Source organism: Leguminivora glycinivorella, chromosome 24, assembly GCF_023078275.1.
Source record: "Leguminivora glycinivorella isolate SPB_JAAS2020 chromosome 24, LegGlyc_1.1, whole genome shotgun sequence".
Lineage (NCBI taxonomy): Eukaryota > Metazoa > Arthropoda > Insecta > Lepidoptera > Tortricidae > Leguminivora > Leguminivora glycinivorella.
In genome coordinates, this window is record NC_062994.1 from 11,148,960 (window position 1) to 11,166,909 (window position 17,950).

Sequence of the window (17,950 nt, forward strand, 5' to 3'; positions counted from 1 at the left end):
TAAAAGGCACACAGACTTCAACTATAGTACTATAGCACTAACTTTCAGACTCAGACGTATTATTACTATATTCCACGCCGTTACAGCGGACGTGGGCAAAGAAGGCTTATCATTGCTACAAAGTAGTCGTATCCAATCGAACCAATACCCGATTATCATTTTATCTTATCGCATTTACCTGGACGGTGTGTTAGGAGTTAGCAGTGTAAAAAGGGATTGAAAGTCAAAATGTTGGGACCTTTGGCCAGAATTTCAAACCAGTTGGGGAGGAATGTGATGCTGAAATCCGTGAGGAACGGATCCCATGGCGGTGTCCCTGGAGAGGTAAGTGGATATATTACGTAACGCATCTTAAATAACTTAACACTCAAGTACTCTAAAGTAGAAAGATTTTTACTGCGTCTCATAATTCATAGACTTTTAGGACTTGCTGCGACCTCTAACTTATTTTGACCTCTAGGTTTAGGCTTTTACCTAAAAAAATGTAAGTTATACTAAAATAAAGATACCTAAGGGTTTCATATGGAGTTAAATACCAAACGATAGCAACGTGTTTTTAGGTGTTTATGAATTGTTTTAACTGCATCGCATTCGCAGCCATGAGGAAAAGTTGTATAAATGATTAATTCTACGACTACAAACTTGTACTTGTTTTTGCATTCAAGTTAATATTGAGTCTCCTTCCTGTGGGAGTATGATGTCATACAACTGATTTGAATATCTACTTCATTTGCAGCCGTACACATAAAGAGTATGTAAAGTGAATATAATTGAAGTATGTATATAAGACTGTTCATGCATATGAGTCAGTTACTCGAAATAAAGAATTTATTATTATTATATTATACGATTAGCTTTCCCACAAAAAGTTGCAATTAGAAAGATTCTTCTCCAAGACATAGCAAGCGAGTTATCTCTCAATAGTGTTAATAGTCTTAAATCGTGATGTCAATACTCCATACACTGAAATCATTGTAACGTGACAATATTTTGAGGGCAAAAATTGCGAGAATTTTTAAGTATTAATAGACCTTCCATGTTTACGATTTCACCGAACCTGTTTTCGATTCGCATACATATTTAATATTTATATGTAACATACAGAATGGCGACTGCAGCGCAGCCTGTGCAAACAAGCACACTGATGTTACAAACTCGCAAAACATGATCATGCCATCTCTTTTCATTTGCATTCTTTACAGCAAAGAGTGAGAGGGATAGAGAAAATGTGTCGATTATTGAGTGTGTAAGTTGATCCCTGTGGTGCATTCATACCGTCGCCGGCTCGGCGAACAATGTAATCGTTCGGGATCTCTATAAAAACATAATTTTTATTGCGAAGTAACATGCAACGGTTTCAACTTCAACCATGGGTAGTGTTTCTTAGCCCAAATTGCAACAAAAAACGTATGCAAAATGGTACTGTGAAAGCGTCCATCTTTGACACTGAAGCATAGGTTTGAAGATCTTTACAAGAATACGGATGTAACTATGATAGTTTTCCAACGCCGTTAGGTCATTATGTATTATGTTTAGTTTATGTTTAGATTAGGTAGGTTTAAGACTAAATAGACTAAAAAAATAGACATCAAAAGGTCCATTCAATATACAAACGGAGAGGAAACTGCAGAAACCCTGTCTATTCAATTTTCTGTTATGTTTGACGGATGGATGTCGTAAATGTGCTAAAATTAGTACTATGCTGCGCTTCGAAACTTGCTTGTAATCTGCACAAAAATTATACCTACACTATTGTATAGAGACAATATGCTATGCATAGCTGGGCACCGTTAATCAAATAGTTAACTTCAATAATCGTTAATCCGTTACTTAAAAAGTTAACTTCGTTAATCGTTAAAGCGATACATTTCGGTATATTTAACGGAAGTTAAAGTTAATCGATAATCCGTTAACACGTCATAAAAATAGGACTCTACTGTAGGTATTATGTATTTCTATTTACTAAGTATCCACCAAAAACCATTAAAACCTGTGACGCCAATCGGTAAAAAACCGAAATGTAATCATTACGGTCTCTTCGGGCCTTTACCGCCGTTGGTTGGCTAAATCCTAGGTTTTACTTCAGATTGGTAATTATTGGGTCATTCATGCGGTCGCGATCGTGGTGCGTCGGTTCTTCAGATTGAGATTTGAGATGACAACTCGATGCTGTGGGCCACGATAACTTGGTAGAGTAATCTAAGGCCCGCGCCGGACTCTAACTCGATGCGTCGGTTGCGCGATTTGTCTGTCATGCCTGATGATTGCACTCTATTCCCAGATTAGTGATCGATCTAGCACGCCTAATAAGATTAGGAGATCTCGAATAAGTGATCCAAAGTCACCAATTGGTCTTTAGAATGTTTATAACCGACGGATCTGCTTTTACCGATAAAACCTAGGTTTTGCCGTACTACGGGCTTTCACAGTAGCAGTAAGAACGTGGTTTTTGCAGCGCAGCGAGCCGCTTGGGGTGCTGGATTAACGATTAACGGACTCTATGAAATTTAACGGAAGTTAACGAATCCGTTAACATTTTTTAAAGTTAACTTAAAAGTTAATCCGTTAATCGAAATGTTAACTTCGTTAATTAACGATTAACGGATTAACGAGTTAATGCCCAGCTATGATGCTATGTACATATTTATTTAGCCAGCACACATTATCATAAAGATAAATTGAATCACTAAATGACTGTCTGGAAATGGTTGACTGGAAAATGTCCATTATAGGGATATGTTCTTCTATGTGTACAATTTATTAAAACCTGATTTACACATTTCAATTTCATTTATTTCAATCAATTTGCACTGACAGATTAACCTTAATACGTCGTGCTAATTGGCATTATAATATATTACTGTATGCGTGTGGGTTGAGTGAGCACCTTCCGAAAATAAAAAAAAATATGCTGATCATTTAGTAAAAGTTCTAAAACAATTGTAAAACGAATCTCTGAATTTGTAAAAAGATAAATCATTAACATGTGCTCACTCAGTTCTCACAAACTACCAACGATAACAGTGAATGTATTCATTTAACATATAATATTTATATACTAACATTTAGTAAAAAATATGCCAACTTACCTCTATAAACGTTTTTAATTTTTGTGACGTATTTAATTTTTTACAAATAGTTTCTTATGCTCACTCAATCCTCACACTTTTGAAAAGCCGAAGTTTGATGAAAAACATAAGATTTAGAGCGCTATTATATGTGTATAATTTAGTAAAAGTGAAATGGGAATTTGTAAAATACAAAACGAACCACTAACGTGTCAGGTTTTTTTATAATAAATTTTTGTAAGTGCTCACTCAGTCCACACGTTTTGAGAAAGTTAATAATGTAAATATCTTAAGATTTGAAGATATAAATATTATATGTTAAATAAATACATTCACTGTTTTCGTTGGTAGTTTGTGAGAACTGAGTGAGCACATGTTAATGACTGTATCTTTTGATTTATCTTTTTACAAATTCACAGATTCGTTTTACAATTGTTTTAGAACTTTTACTAAATGATCAGCATTTTTTTTTTCGGAAGGTGCTCACTCAATCCACAGTCCACACGCACACTATATTACTTAGTGTCTAACAATAACGTGTTCACATTGTTTATATGACTACGTCTGTTCTAATTATACTTACATTATATGTAATGAAATATTTCAGAACCTGCCATTCAGCATCCACAACAGGGCGCGGCTGACGTTCAACTTCTTCTGGTTTGTGGGCACCGCCGTCGGAGCCCCCTTCCTAATCGTGTTGCACCAGCTGAGGAAGAAGTAAATGGTAAGTCTTATTAATGTTTGTAATCATCTGCAATGCAATACCACCGATCTAGCGTAGTCGATACCCTGCCTCTTACGCAGATGCACTGAAAGAAATAATTAACTGAACTAATTCAGTTGTTTCAGAAATAATTGAACTCAAGTTATAGCGAAACAAATTTTAGTTAAATTTACATAACTAATTTTGTGGTGTAATACAACACTAGTCATGTTATTTTGTATTTGATGTGCAGTAATTTAATATTAGGCTGTTATTAACTTAATCAACTTAAACGAAGTAGTAGAGCTGCTGCAACAGAACTGTCTTTTTATAATTAACTTAAATGTATCCTTAATTATTATCAGTACGTTAGACTACGTTTTACCAAACTATGTATTGTTGTTCCAACAAAACTGTATATGTTTGCAGACTGTTAAAGTGTTTGATTGATTTTAACCAAATCTAATAGCATACTAATAATTTTACCTTACATAACTACCAGGTAACAATTTCATTCAAATATTAAACAAACAATTATGTTGTCTTTAATTTACTACTCTATTTATTAACAAAAAATAGTTTTGTAACAAATAAGTGATTTTACTTCTTTGTTGCTTACTTAAGCAAATGTACGAATTAAGGAAAACTATAGTTATAAAGTACGTAATGTTTAGTAAAACACTACAAAACTTTTGTTATCTGTAGCTCGAACGATTGTTTATAACATGAAACAGAATGACGCGACGCGCACAGCCGCACAGTAAACGGACCGGACCGAAGCAAACCTGTTCGTTCCCGTTTGTGTTTCCTCGAGACGAGAGTCTCAGCATTTCAGCACGCATCACAGTTTGTTCAGTCCGGTTGTTATTAATAAAATTCATGGTATTTGTGAAGAAAACCTTGGAGGCAAGGGCGGGTGCACAATATGAGTGAACTTGAGGAGGCGGCGGCGGCGGAGTCAGCCAGAACCTCCGAGTGTGAGATGCCTCGTGTACTAGTACCACTACGATGGAGGAGTACCTAGCGTCGTGGCTCTCCCTATGTAAATATTTAGATGTTTAAAGGTAAGTAACAACATTTAATAACAATAATGAATTGCATGATATGGGAGCTGTAGTTGTAGCGTAAGTAGATATCTACCAAACGTGCTTAATGCCCATAAGTAGGATTGAATACGCAATTAATTAGGTGGAAGTTTTCTTAATTCCTAAGTTTAATACGTAGGTTTACAGGGGGCAATTTACAGGTAGGTAAACACAGCAGGTAGGTTTGTAGGTCAGGAATTAATTCTACTACTAATTTCCAGTAACATAGTAAACGAGTGGTCAATACCATTACCTATATTCCTTTCACTGCGGCGTTTTCAGTTCACCTTGGTTATGGGGTTACAATTTTATTGTTATTCGTTGGAATAGTTGGAAAGTTCTATTGTATGTTCTATTATCCTTTATCAGTGAACGTTGGTATTCTGACATTTGTGTACGTTTTAATTTCAGAACACAGAAAACATATTGATATTTTGCAGTTATTATCAAAAGAGGAAATATAAGAAATTATTACAAGGCGAAACTGATTACCCAAACAGCCATGCTACAAAACATAATTAGTATAATTACGGACGCATTTTCCAAAAAAGTAAGTACCTATAGAGTCTGTTCGGAAAGAGAAGAGTAGTGAAATGTATGGGGTTGGGGTCCAATACATTCCACGACTCTTCTCTTTCCGAACAGACTAACATCACCACATCCTTTGATTTCATATGTATCTTTTAATATTAACGATTGTTTTGTTTTTGTATTTAGAACCCTTTTTTACACGATAAAAGTTCAAAATGGTTTTGTAATATGTACAAAAATAAAACATTATTAAAAAGTAACGAGGACTGAGGAAGGTACATATTAAATTGAATGTTTCAGAACATTGTGAAGAAGTCCTGGACCTGGCAGCATTTATGGCGACCCCTTTTTTGGTGACTACTTCGAACGTAGGCAAGAGTAAGAATTAAACCAGGTCTACTCTAAACTTCTCTGGTGGCCGTCTAAGCTGATTGTGCCGGAAGGATTTTTTTTATGCATGTGAAATGTGCTGCGCAAATAGAAGAGATCATCGCACGCAGAGCGGAAAGACGGTGCGAAATGGAATTAACGTTGCCGCCGTCTAAATTGTAAGATATTCTATCAAAGCTCTAATAAACCTAACTGTAAATAATGTTCGTTACGAAATGCAGTTGATGCGTGATTTAAAATAAAATTTGTTCTTAATGCACTGGGTAGCTCTTGGGCTAAAGTAAAAGCGAAACATAAGCATAAGTTAGTATTTCCATTGTTTCTATTTTTTGATGATTACGAAATCAGAAAGTAAATAATGTTATAGTGTCATAATTTTATTATAATATTTCGGAAATACAGGAATTATTTGAATAAAACTGTACTTAGTTTTACTATGCTACCTACCTAAAATTTGAATATTCGTATCAAGACGCTTTACGTTAATTATTTATGAAAATAATGGAATTTAATTATTGTTGTTTTTAATGTAAGTAACACCAATTCAAGTAAAACCGTCTTAATATGAATATTTATCAGAATTCAGTCAAATAATAAATATTATAAATATACTGTAATTCCACTATATTTTGTTAGTTAAACGTCGGATCAAATAGCTACCAGTCCATCCGGCAATTAACTTAGTACAAAAAGGGACGATATCAATGAATCCGTCCTTAAATTAATCAACGAGAGTATAGTAAAATCACATTGTATTGAAATGAATTGTAACAATACCTTCTAGTAGCATTACCTGATCACTTATTACGAATATTATCTAAGATTCAGTTTAGGACCTAAACGGAATTGCTACAGGACGGAGCTAAAAACTTAAACTGAATCGTAATAAAATAAGTGATCGGGTAAGGCTACTAAAAGGTGTTGTTACAATTCATTTCAATACAATGTGATTTTACTATACTCTCGTTGATTAATTTAAGGACGGATTCATTGATATCGTCCCTTTTTGTACTAAGTTAATTGCCGGATGGACTGGTAGCTATTTGATCCGACGTTTAACTAACAAAATATAGTGGAATTACCATTTTAATTATAGATTACTAAATTGGTCAAGCTACTTGTAGCTAAACAGTTTTGTTATTAGTTACCAGACTAAACTTTCTGATTAACAACCTAAGTACTGTAACACGTCAACAAATTAAATTAGTTACCAGTTGATGAACAGTTTGACTACTAATAAATAAATCAATTCAGAAAATAATTGAACAGTTTAATTACTAAGTAAATGTAGGATTATTTAATTATTACAAAACATTTTTGTGTTTGCAACCAACTAGATGTTATAGATTCGTAAGCAATTTGGTTGTGAAATAGTTAAATTATTTGTTCCATAGTAACAAAATGGCGCTTGTACTTTTGTTGCAAATCACAAAATGTTATAATTATTACTAGACTATTACCATTGTTATAATTAGAACATACAATTTAAAACAGTAACATAAATAGTTAAGTTGTTCATAACTCAACACAAATAACAAAACACGGTTTGGTAATGGGTAACACGTAGTTCGCAAGTCACAATTTTTAGGTAAGCAGTAACCTAAAATTTGGTTACAGTTATGCAAACATTTCTTTCAGTGTGGTCCTGAGTTTGTATCCCGGTAAGGGCATTTATTTTGACGAACACAGATATTTCTTTCCTATTATACAAGTATTTGTTTACCTACATGTATATCGTCGCCTAGTACCCATGGACCCCACGGTATAAGCTTTGCTTAGTTTGGAGCTAGGTTGATCTGTGTAAGGTGTCCCCGTTTATTTAGGCATTGGTTTTAGAGACACCGGGTAGAGACTGGCTAGGATAAGTCTGCAAAGATTTTTTCCCCTCACTAGCTCGGAAACACGTGTTTTGTCCTTTAATACCAGCGGGTAAAAACGCATTTTATCCACTAGTGGGTAAAGTAATTTGACCTTGAATAAAGTCAAATTAACTGCTTTAAAATTGATAAAAGTAGGTGAATCTAGTAATAAAGATGATTTACCACCTGTGGAACTACTGGAAGCAGTGATAAACGCATTTTTTGCGTTGTAGTTTCCTCGCTATAGTGAGGGGAAAAGTTTTGTGTTACACTCGGGTGCAAATGTATTTTACTTCTCGTGTGTTAAAAAACTCGCAAGTTCAGGATTCTATTCTCGAACCACTCGCTTCGCTCGTGGTTCAAATATAGAATCCTTTCACTTGCTCGTTTTTCAATTCCACACCCGGCGTTAAAATACAACTTTGCCCCCTTGTATAACAAATAACTATTTCACCACACCAACTAGTAAAGATCAATTTTGCTATTCGAAAACGGATAGCAAAATTGTATTTTATCCACAAGAGTGCAAAGTAATTTCATACAAATTTTAACTTGATGCCTTGAGCTGGCTATTAGAATTTACCTACAAATCATTATTTTGAATCATAAATATTGAATAGATTGCTGGATTTGATTTACTTTGATGTTTTGTAGTCAGTATTTTGTTCGTGTTGGTGTGGTGAAAATTTTTGTGTTTCACTCGGTGGCAAAGTTTGGTTAACCTACGTGCCTTGAAACCCTCGCAACGCTCAAGATTCCACTTTTTGAACCACTCGCTATGCTCGTGGTTCAATATTGGAATCTTTTGCTTGCTCGGGTATCAATATTGGCACGTGCGGTTAAACAACAACTTTGCCCCCTTGTAAAACAAATAACTATTTCCACTCACTAGCTCAGAAACACGCGTTTTGTCCTTTAATACCAGCGGGTAAAAACGCATTTTATCCACTAGTGGGTAAAGTAATTTGGCCTTGAAAAAAATCAAATTAACTGCTTTAAAATTGATAAAAGTAGGTGAATCTTGTAATTATAATGATTTACCACCTGTGGAACTACTGGAAGCAGTGATAAACGCATTTTTTTGCGTTGTAGTTTCCTCGCTATAGTAAGGGGAAAAGTTTTGTGTTACACTCGGGTGCAAATGTATTTTACTTCTCGTGTGTTAAAAAACTCGCAAGTTCAGGATTCTATTCTCGAACCACTCGCTTCGCTCGTGGTTCAACTATAGCATCCTTTCACTTGCTCGTTTTTCAATTCCACACTCGGCGTTAAAATACAACTTTGCCCCCTTGTATAACAAATAACTATAATAGCCCCGTGCTCCGCCTCTGCAAGGGTTAAGTAAACGTCAAGTGTTAATGTTTTTCGTGATTCGTCAGGTTCTGACATTATGTTTTTTGCATCCTATCGTTGGAGAATTTTTTTTGTTGATTTATGATGGCGGATTGACAAATATTTGCCTAATGTGTTTAATTTTCTTATGTTTCTAAATTCTAAATATCAACACAATTACATTTGGATAAGTATCATTCAATGTGTCCACCGCTGAACACAAACACAATTGAAATTTGAACAGTTATTGCAGACAGCACTTAGCTAATTAAAAGGCCAACGCAGGTGTTTACTAAAAATAACTTTAGTAACCGACCATTGTCAATCCTTATCTTATTCCAATACGGTTCACTGTCAATTAGCCGTTTATACAAATACTACGCCCTTGTTCGTCCTTCAGAAAATGTAACCTTTTTGCCTTGTGTTTCAATTTAGGATGAGCTTATATAACACGAATAGCAAGATCAATATTCTAGTCGTTTCAGTGTTTTAGGGTCCAGTAATAAACATGCAATGACTGACGGATATTAAATAGGTGTGGCAATTTAATAGTGCCCGGGACATTACATTACTTATTCAGAGCTGAACCATGCGAAGTATTTTGTAGTTATACCTAATTGAAACACGAATTAATTGAAGTAAAAAACATATGTCGTGTATGCTCCACACAGGGCCGGATTAAGGGTAGAGCGAGTGGAGCGGCCGCTCTAGGCGCCACATGGTAAGGGGGCGCTAAAATCGAGGATGTGGAAAATCCATACAAAATCATTAATCCGGCTATTGAAAATCTAGATTTATAATTCAGATTAAGTGGAAAGTTGCACCACATTGCCAACATATACCAACATTCATAAGGGCGCTGTTGCTAGGGCGCCGTAAAAGGAGGATTCTAGCCCTTGACGAACCACATTGTTGTGCGGCCCAACGACAAACTTACGTCGTTATCAAAATGCAAAAATATGAGTATCCGATAGTCCAAAGCGGGGTTCCTCAACCTCATAAAGGCGTAAACCATCTCAGAGAGGCGCAATTTTGTGAGTCACAGTAACAGGAGATGATGAGTGAACTTCTAAGGACTAAGATCCCGAAGGGCACTTAGTGGCAAAATAAATAAATGGGCATCCCGACGGCAACGATCGAGTTCGCAGTTAATGTCTTAAATATAAAAATAATAGTGATGGCGAAATATAAGGCGTCAATAGAAAAAAAAAAATCGCGCTCGCTACGCTCGCGCTTACAATTTATATCGATTCTCGCGGAACCCCTGTCAAAGACTGCTGAATTTGTATATAGTTTCTTTTATAGATAAATATACAAATTCGGTTGTTTTTTTTACCTACTTTTGTTTTGACTTATTTTTTATAATGAGTTTATATATTTATTGTTGATAATATGAAGTGGCCTAACGGAGCCGGCATAGTCCCACGGACCAAGGCTCCAAAATAAATTAAAAAAAAACAGATTAAAAAAAATATATCAATTCTCTTTTAGTTACTTAGGAATAATTCCGCGCTCGCTTTCATTATATTTGTATATATGTATATATATATTTATATTTATACATTCTGAAATATGTATTCATTTATAATATACGTTTATTTATTTATTTATTAATACATCTGTAGCATTTGTAGACATGGCAAAAGAAAGTAGTATAACACACCTTATTTAAGTAGCCCAGACACGCTAACACATAATTTACATAGTGTATACATACATACAGTAGTCGCTTATACCTTACGTCCTTGGGTACTGCAAACCCTTGGATATATTCGCAGCCCTTTTGAAACATGACCGAAAATACAAAGGGACCAGACTGAAAATCAGCGCAAGCATATGCACACCACATATCTAACACGAGCTGAGACTGGGGCCCATTGCCTAAAACTACTTATACCTATATGAATTTGGAGTTTGTTTCGAATAAGAACTGTTATTGTTTAAGTAATTATTTAGGATAAAGCTGTATTTTAATAATTAATTGTTTAGCATTGTATATATTAAGATTTCTAGTTTGTGGCAATAAACTTTTTTTATCTTTATCTTTATCTTCATGTCAAGTCTGTTTTCCTGACTTGGCCACTATAGTAATCCATTCTGTTTGTTATTTTATGTACATGATAATATCCACGTTCAGTCCCACGTAACTATACTAGGGTGCGAGTGAGAAATTTCAACCCTTTGTCCCTTTCGTACTCTGTATGATGAAATCAAATAATTTTGTATTGAGTTAATCTTTAAATTACGGCATTAAAATGAAAAAAATTTCGCGCTCGCTACGCTCGCGATTTTTTATCTATGTCTTCATACTTCTTCCCAAGGGCGCCAAAACTCAAACTCGCTCTACCCTGATCGAGTGCACGGGCCGGCGCTGGCTCCACATAATACAGTTATTAGCAAATTATTATTGATTTCTTTCTTTAATATGCAAAAGACAACAATTAATTGTTTAAACGAGTATTTTTCGTTAAATGTGTTGGCAAAAGAATCATACAACAATTTTTTTTACGAAAAACTTGTTTGTTCAACCTATTGTTAAACGAATTTACGTAATATCCATAAAAAGGTAAAGAAATTCTTTTATTAATATCGACTCTAATTTCGACACGGTACTCTTAACAACTTTCAAATCATTGCTGCCGCCAAATTGCGGAAACCGGAAGCCATCCGCCCATCCCTGTTCAGGGATGTCATGTCATATTCAAATTGTTAATACAGTATTTTAAATATATATATATATAAATTATACGTTTCAACAAGTTTTCGTTCATGAAATATTAACTATCAAGCTTTAAAGTCAATTTATGAAAAAGTATCTTATTTTATTTTCACAGTTTATGCATAATTAATTTGTTCTTTTTCAGGTAACTCATCTAAGCACCAAATATTAATAACACAATGTAGATTATTATTTAAGAAATTCTCAATAAATTAACAGATTCATTTAAAATTGCTTGGTTTTATTTATTAAAAATCTCGAAATTCTAGAAATCTACTAAACTTTATGAACGCAATGGTAGTTTTCTAATTAAAAAAAAGTTAGATCCCCACTGTCGATATCCTTGTTTTTCGTGAAGGGAAAATCAAAGAAAAATCATTAAAATGCTGGGACCTTTGGCTCGTGCGTCCAATAAATTGGGCAGAAATGTGATGACCAACATCGTGAGGAACCACTCCCACGGCGGAGTTCCTGGCGAGGTGAGTTCGAATTTCAAAAATTTTGACATTACATAATCACGTATTTACCTAAAAATCGTTTCTATTGTTTTATTTTAATTAAATTACTAATTAATTTTATACATTTTGAGGACTTCGTTTGTGTAAATTTAGTTTTGGTTAGCTAAAATATTACAATTATACATTTTATAGGTTAAGTCTGTCATACTCAAATTTACTAGAAAATTACATAGAAAAAATTTATAAATTACTTAATATTATCACATTTTTTGTGATAAATTTTTAAATTACTTAATATTATCACTGGGGAGCTAATATGGAACTTTTTGTATTTTATTTTTGTATGTAATTTTATATTTAATTAGTTCGATTTGTTGGACAACAAGATGTTTTGAGGTTTACAATATTGAGGTTTATAATTAGCCCTTATAAAGTTAACACGTTCACTGCCGTAGGGGATCGATAGACCCCACATAAAGTATAATTAATTTCTCGTTACAGTGAATGTGTTATGTTTACAACCTTTTTGTTCCTTAAAACATTACATTTTATGACAGTGTGTATGTACATACTTTAAAATGAGAATTAAAATCTATAACTAACATTTCCAGAACCTGCCCTTCGACATCAGCAACCGTTACAAGCTGACGGCGTTCTTCATCATCTACGCCGGCTCTGGCCTCTCTGCCCCCTACCTGATCACTCGCCACCAGCTGCTGAAGAAGTAAGCAGGTAATTATACACTTAACTACTCTAATAAGTCCTTAAGTCTGAAAGGATGTCTAGAGCCCAAAAACATATATGTATAACTCTGTATAGACTGATAAAATCTAAGAAAAAAAACATACCTCAGTACCATACAGAAAAAGGTATGGTACCTTTGGGGTATGCTCACTTAGATGGCGCTAATATTAATATTTGACATTATAAAACATATCAAGCTAAGAATATGGGCCAAATTGTCAAAACTGAGGTTCAAAAGCTTTAATCCTGTGTCGAGAGATGGCAGTCTATGCACTGTGATTACACATTTTACTTCAACAGTAACTCTATAATACAATACTCAATCCTCTTTGCCATACCAAGCGAATTATTTCACTGCATTTTTGAAAGCCCTACCCTGTCATAAGTCATAGTCCCTGCAATTTTGCTTCATAACATGTACCAGAATCCTCGAATATTGAATGTAGTGGCTCCCAATGTTGACTTATCATTATCAAGCATATCGACTTATCGACGACCGGTCTGGCTTAGTAGGTAGTGACCCTGCCTGCTAAGCCGCGGTCCTGGGTTTGAATCCCGGTAAGGGCATTTATTTGTGTGATGAGCACAGATATTTGTTTCTGAGTCATGGATGTTTTCTATGTATATAAGTATGTATTTATCAGTTATCTATTTAAGTATGTATATTGTCGCTTAGCACCCATAGTACAAGCTTTGCTTAGTTTGGGGCTAAGTTGATCTGTGTAAGGTGTCCCCAATATTTATTTATTTATTATATAATATTCACTTGCTACCTAATTTGCTAATAGTACTCAGATTTGTTGATCTAGTTATTTGTATCCTCTCCTACAACTATATAATGTTGTTCAGTGCCAAAAAACACCTCCATTTATCCTTATCCTTCATCAGTACTACTTTCTTTTATTCTCATTGAACTTGAATCATGTGATGGAAAGCCAGGGATGCAAAAAAATGTTTTTTGGGACTTATCACTTTCTTTCTGTTGCAGGTAAACTAATGATAGCATTGTGTGATTCCGGAGGGTGAACAACATAGGTTAAGTTTAGCAAGCTGTAATTAAATCAATAAATAACTTATGAGTTACTGAGCAGTTTTATTGTCTACAAAATTATTACCTCCATGAACATGAGTCAGGAGTTTTATGACCATGACCCTTGACCTCATAAAAGTCCAAGATATTTTATATATGGATTTGGTTCAGAGTTAAGCGCAAGGACATTCAATTTGTATTTGTGACTACATGAATAAATTCATTAATAAAAGAATAGTCCAAAAAGGAAAATGTATCGAAGCCATGACATAATTTATTAACAAGTGGGTATGTTTAAGTTACATTTAAAAACTGTAATTTCAGTACTTGAATTTTTTTTACGTATGGCAACACAATAAACAGCTGTCATTGTCAAAATTAGGTTTTTTCGGCTTGGTTTGGCCGCTGCCTATTGTTGTTTTTGAGCTAAATTGAATAAGAAATAGCATTGAAACAGCCTGTAATTAAGCGAAAATCCATATTACAATACCTTTCATCTTGTGCAATGATAAAGTTGGTATAAATAGCGCGTTTCTTTGATAAATTTTGTTTGCCCGGCATCTGTACACCATGTCCGATTCTTCCTGTTATATCTTGGATAATGGAGCTTATACAGCCAAAGTGGGCTTCTCCACGCTCGAGCCAAAGATTGTACCTAACTGCATCATGAAAGCGAAGTCCGAACGACGTCGGCCGTTCATAGGATCTCAGATAGACGATTGCCGGGACGCTTCAGGACTTTTCTACATATTACCTTTTCAAAAAGGGTTTCTAATCAACTGGGATACACAGAAAACAGTCTGGGACTACATGTTTAGTAAAGAATGCTGTCCAGTGAACTTCAACGAAGTCCCATTGATAGTTACCGAGCCTTTGTTCAATTTCTCCTCAATACAAGAGGCTATGACTGAAATTTTCTTTGAAGAGTACGAATGTCAGACTCTTTTGAGGATAAATGGGACAGATTTAGCTGAGTATAAGTATAGAAAGGCACATAATAATGACTGTACAGTTATTGTTGACTCCGGTTATAGTTTTACGTATATAGTTCCTTATATTAAAGGGAAGAAGTTTAAAGAAGGCATAATTAGGATAGATATTGGTGGGAAAGTGTTGACGAACCATTTGAAGGAGATTGTGTCGTATCGGCAGCTGAATGTGCTGGACGAGACGTATGTGATAAATCAGGTGAAAGAGGACTCTTGCTTTGTGTCAGAAGATTTTATGAGGGACATGGCTATTGCTAAGGAGAAAGGTGAATATTTTTTTATCTATCATAGCATACTATTTAACAAATTAACTGGCATTTCAGGCATGTCCTATGGCTCAAACATTTATTAACCTCTTGCCGCCCCATGTACAATCAGATGTACATTTGGTTGCAATGGAATATCTACAGCTTTAATATAGGCTGACAACGCACCTCCAGCACCTCTGGTGTTTCGGGCGTCCATGGGCGGCGGTGATCGCTTACCATCAGGCGACCTGTCTGCTCGTTTGCTTCCTATCCCATAAAAAAAAATCTACTTTCATATAAACAAATAAAGTAGAATTTCTTTTTAGAACTCAACTCAATTTCAGGTACACCTAGAATAAAAATCCCTAAGCAAAAATTTTGTATTGTGGGTCTTACAAGGGACTTTTTAGAGTTTGTGCATTTTCATCTCTTTTATAAAATTAACAATTATTTATTATCTTTATTGAACTATATTTTACTTAGTAACTAAAAGTTGTTTTTAAAATGTAATTATAGCCAAATTTTATTTGAAAGTTGTTGCAAAACATTGTTTTTAAGTGCCAATTTAAATTACTGGTTTCCACTATTCTAGTTTAAAAAGTTATCATTACTTGAACATAGTAATATACATGTTAACCATTTAATATCATTTTACATTGTACTAATTTTGTTTTTGCAACATTATAGGATCAAAAAACTCAATAATAAAGGACTATGTGCTTCCTGACTACACGAGTATCCGGCGTGGCTACCTGCGGGATGTGATGAAGCCTGACGAGGAACTGGAGCAGCAGACCCTTCGGCTCAATAATGAGAGGTTCACCATCCCGGAGCTACTGTTCCATCCTTCAGGTAAGACTTTTCTTTACTTACCAAAGAAGCTAGGGTGAACTCAAGCCTTCTGTTTTGGCAAAAAAGGCCGGTTCTTCACTTTCGTGCAAAACATGAATCTTTATGCCAACCAGGGGCCCATTTCTCGAAGCTACAAGTTACAATTTACAAGTGGTAGTCAATGTCTAATATGACAAGTTGGGAAGAGACTTCCGCTTGTAACTTGTAACTTTCAGTTTTGAGAAATGGACCCCAGATATTATGAAAACTACAATTTTGGCACAGCGTAAAAATTAGATACATTTTTACAGCTAAAATGAAATCCAGGCAACCATTCATAACATCATCAAGAATGTATGCATGCGTAATATTCGTGTTAGGTTGACTGGAAGAGATCCCATCAAGGGATAAGTCCGCCTACATCGTACCAGTCGTTTCTGTAAAACTATGTCTCTTTTGTTGCCTTTATCCATACTAATATTATAAATGAGAAAGTGTGTGTGTCTGTTTGTTTGTCCGTCTTTCGCGGCAAAACGGAGCGACGGATTGACGTGATTTTTTAAGTGGTGATAGTTGAAGGGATGGAGAGTGACATAGGCAACTTTTTGTCTCTTTCTAACTCGAGCGATGCCGCGAGCAAGAACTAGTGTACAATATATACATCCCAGTTTTTGTATTTTATATTTCAGTGACTTCATTTTGTAAGATTTTGTGTCCACATTTAAAGTCATAATCTTTCCAGATGTCGGCATCCCTCAAATGGGCATACCTGAAGCGATCATGCACTCCATCGACTTATGCCCCGAAGAGCACAAGGAGAGTCTCCTCGCTAACATCCTCCTCTACGGAGGCAACACTCTCTTCCCCGGCTTCAGAGACAGAGTATACAATGATGTCCGCTCATTCGCTTTAGACCACTTTGATGTAAATGTAACACTAGCTGAGAACCCGTTGACCTATGCTTGGGAGGGGGGTAAGGAGATATACAGAGATACGGAGTTCTATTCGTTCTGTGTTACTAAAGAGGAGTACGATGAGGAGGGGAAAGCGTTGGCGTTTGAGCGTTTTGATATATAGCGGCCGAAGCGAGCGCGGCGGGAGACCGTTGCCTCGTGAAAAACAAGAAAAAATCGTAGGGATACTAAGAATCTTACAGAAGATCCAGCCCAAGCGTGGATCCAGCTTCGTGCCCGGGGGAGTGGGGGGGGGCACGTGGCAAGGTCCGACCCCCAATATGATATTGTTAAAGTGGGCCTAGATCGTATTCGAAAACTAAGAACTAAATTAAATAGTGTTCAAATGATGACAACTACAAAATAAATCATAATGCTCCTTTTTGACACGGCTCATAGGAGCTTGGGGTCCGCTTTGACAACTAATCCCAAGATTTGGCGTTGGCACTAGTTTTGCGAAAGCTTCAAAATAAATAAGTATAGAAAATTAACTTTATGTTCGAATTGGACTTACGTATCTAGAGAGTTCTTACATATTTTTTATAGGTATCTTAAGGCAAATTTCAAGAACTATAAAACATAAATATCATGAAAGTGTGTGAAGCGAAAGTGGTTTGTCAGGATCGCAGTAAATGGAAATCCGTGATCTCTGCCTACCCCTCTGGGAAACAGGCGTGATTGTATGTATGTATGTACGTGTATAAATATGCTAGAACAATAACGTATCTATTAAAAATACAACTACTCTGTATCTCTACTCTTGTGGCCAAAATGTAGATAACATTGAAGTTTATAATTATAGTCTGGTAAACCATTTCAGTAGAAAACGGTTGTAGAATAATTAATTCTATATCATAGCATTGGGTCTCAAAATTTTGAAACTTGCCAGTTTTTGACAGAAGTGGTTTGTCAGACTCAGACTATACATGTTCCTAGTAATGTAAGACTGATTTGTAATGGTAAAATGATATTAGTTTTACAAATTGTAAATCATGTTTTGGTATTAA

At 35.2% G+C, this 17,950-nt stretch overlaps 3 protein-coding genes across 4 annotated transcripts; all 3 read left to right on the top strand.

Moving 5' to 3' along the window:
- Positions 1-88: 88 nt before the first annotated feature.
- Positions 89-11,921, top strand: LOC125238752 (cytochrome c oxidase subunit 7C, mitochondrial-like). Its single transcript, XM_048146179.1, has 3 exons — positions 89-324; positions 3,676-3,795; positions 11,836-11,921. The coding sequence occupies exons 1-2, from the start codon at positions 229-231 to the stop codon at positions 3,790-3,792; spliced, it is 213 nt and encodes a 70-aa protein (XP_048002136.1). The 5' UTR covers positions 89-228; the 3' UTR covers positions 3,793-3,795; positions 11,836-11,921.
- A 72-nt stretch (positions 11,922-11,993) lies between these two features.
- Positions 11,994-13,975, top strand: LOC125238751 (cytochrome c oxidase subunit 7C, mitochondrial-like). Of its 2 annotated transcripts, none has more exons than XM_048146178.1 (3): positions 11,994-12,169; positions 12,760-12,872; positions 13,881-13,975. In XM_048146178.1, the coding sequence occupies exons 1-3, from the start codon at positions 12,074-12,076 to the stop codon at positions 13,882-13,884; spliced, it is 213 nt and encodes a 70-aa protein (XP_048002135.1). In that variant the 5' UTR covers positions 11,994-12,073; the 3' UTR covers positions 13,885-13,975. The 2 variants fall into 2 exon arrangements, with proteins under 2 accessions (XP_048002135.1, XP_048002134.1); XM_048146177.1 differs by having other exon boundaries at positions 11,997-12,169; positions 12,760-12,880.
- Positions 13,976-14,326: 351 nt separating this feature from the next.
- LOC125238750 (actin-related protein 6) lies at positions 14,327-17,866 on the top strand. The gene is made up of 3 exons (XM_048146176.1): positions 14,327-15,177; positions 15,847-16,011; positions 16,733-17,866. The coding sequence occupies exons 1-3, from the start codon at positions 14,493-14,495 to the stop codon at positions 17,065-17,067; spliced, it is 1,185 nt and encodes a 394-aa protein (XP_048002133.1). The 5' UTR covers positions 14,327-14,492; the 3' UTR covers positions 17,068-17,866.
- Positions 17,867-17,950: the final 84 nt, after the last annotated feature.

Coding starts and splice junctions, on each gene's coding strand:
- LOC125238752 (XM_048146179.1), top strand. CDS start 229: ATGTTGGGACCTTTGGCCAGAATTTCAAACCAGTTGGGGAGGAATGTG. Junction 325..3,675: donor ATGGCGGTGTCCCTGGAGAG/GTAAGTGGATAT, acceptor GAAATATTTCAG/AACCTGCCATTCAGCATCCA.
- LOC125238751 (XM_048146178.1), top strand. CDS start 12,074: ATGCTGGGACCTTTGGCTCGTGCGTCCAATAAATTGGGCAGAAATGTG. Junction 12,170..12,759: donor ACGGCGGAGTTCCTGGCGAG/GTGAGTTCGAAT, acceptor TAACATTTCCAG/AACCTGCCCTTCGACATCAG.
- LOC125238750 (XM_048146176.1), top strand. CDS start 14,493: ATGTCCGATTCTTCCTGTTATATCTTGGATAATGGAGCTTATACAGCC. Junction 15,178..15,846: donor GGCTATTGCTAAGGAGAAAG/GTGAATATTTTT, acceptor GCAACATTATAG/GATCAAAAAACTCAATAATA. Junction 16,012..16,732: donor GCTACTGTTCCATCCTTCAG/GTAAGACTTTTC, acceptor TAATCTTTCCAG/ATGTCGGCATCCCTCAAATG.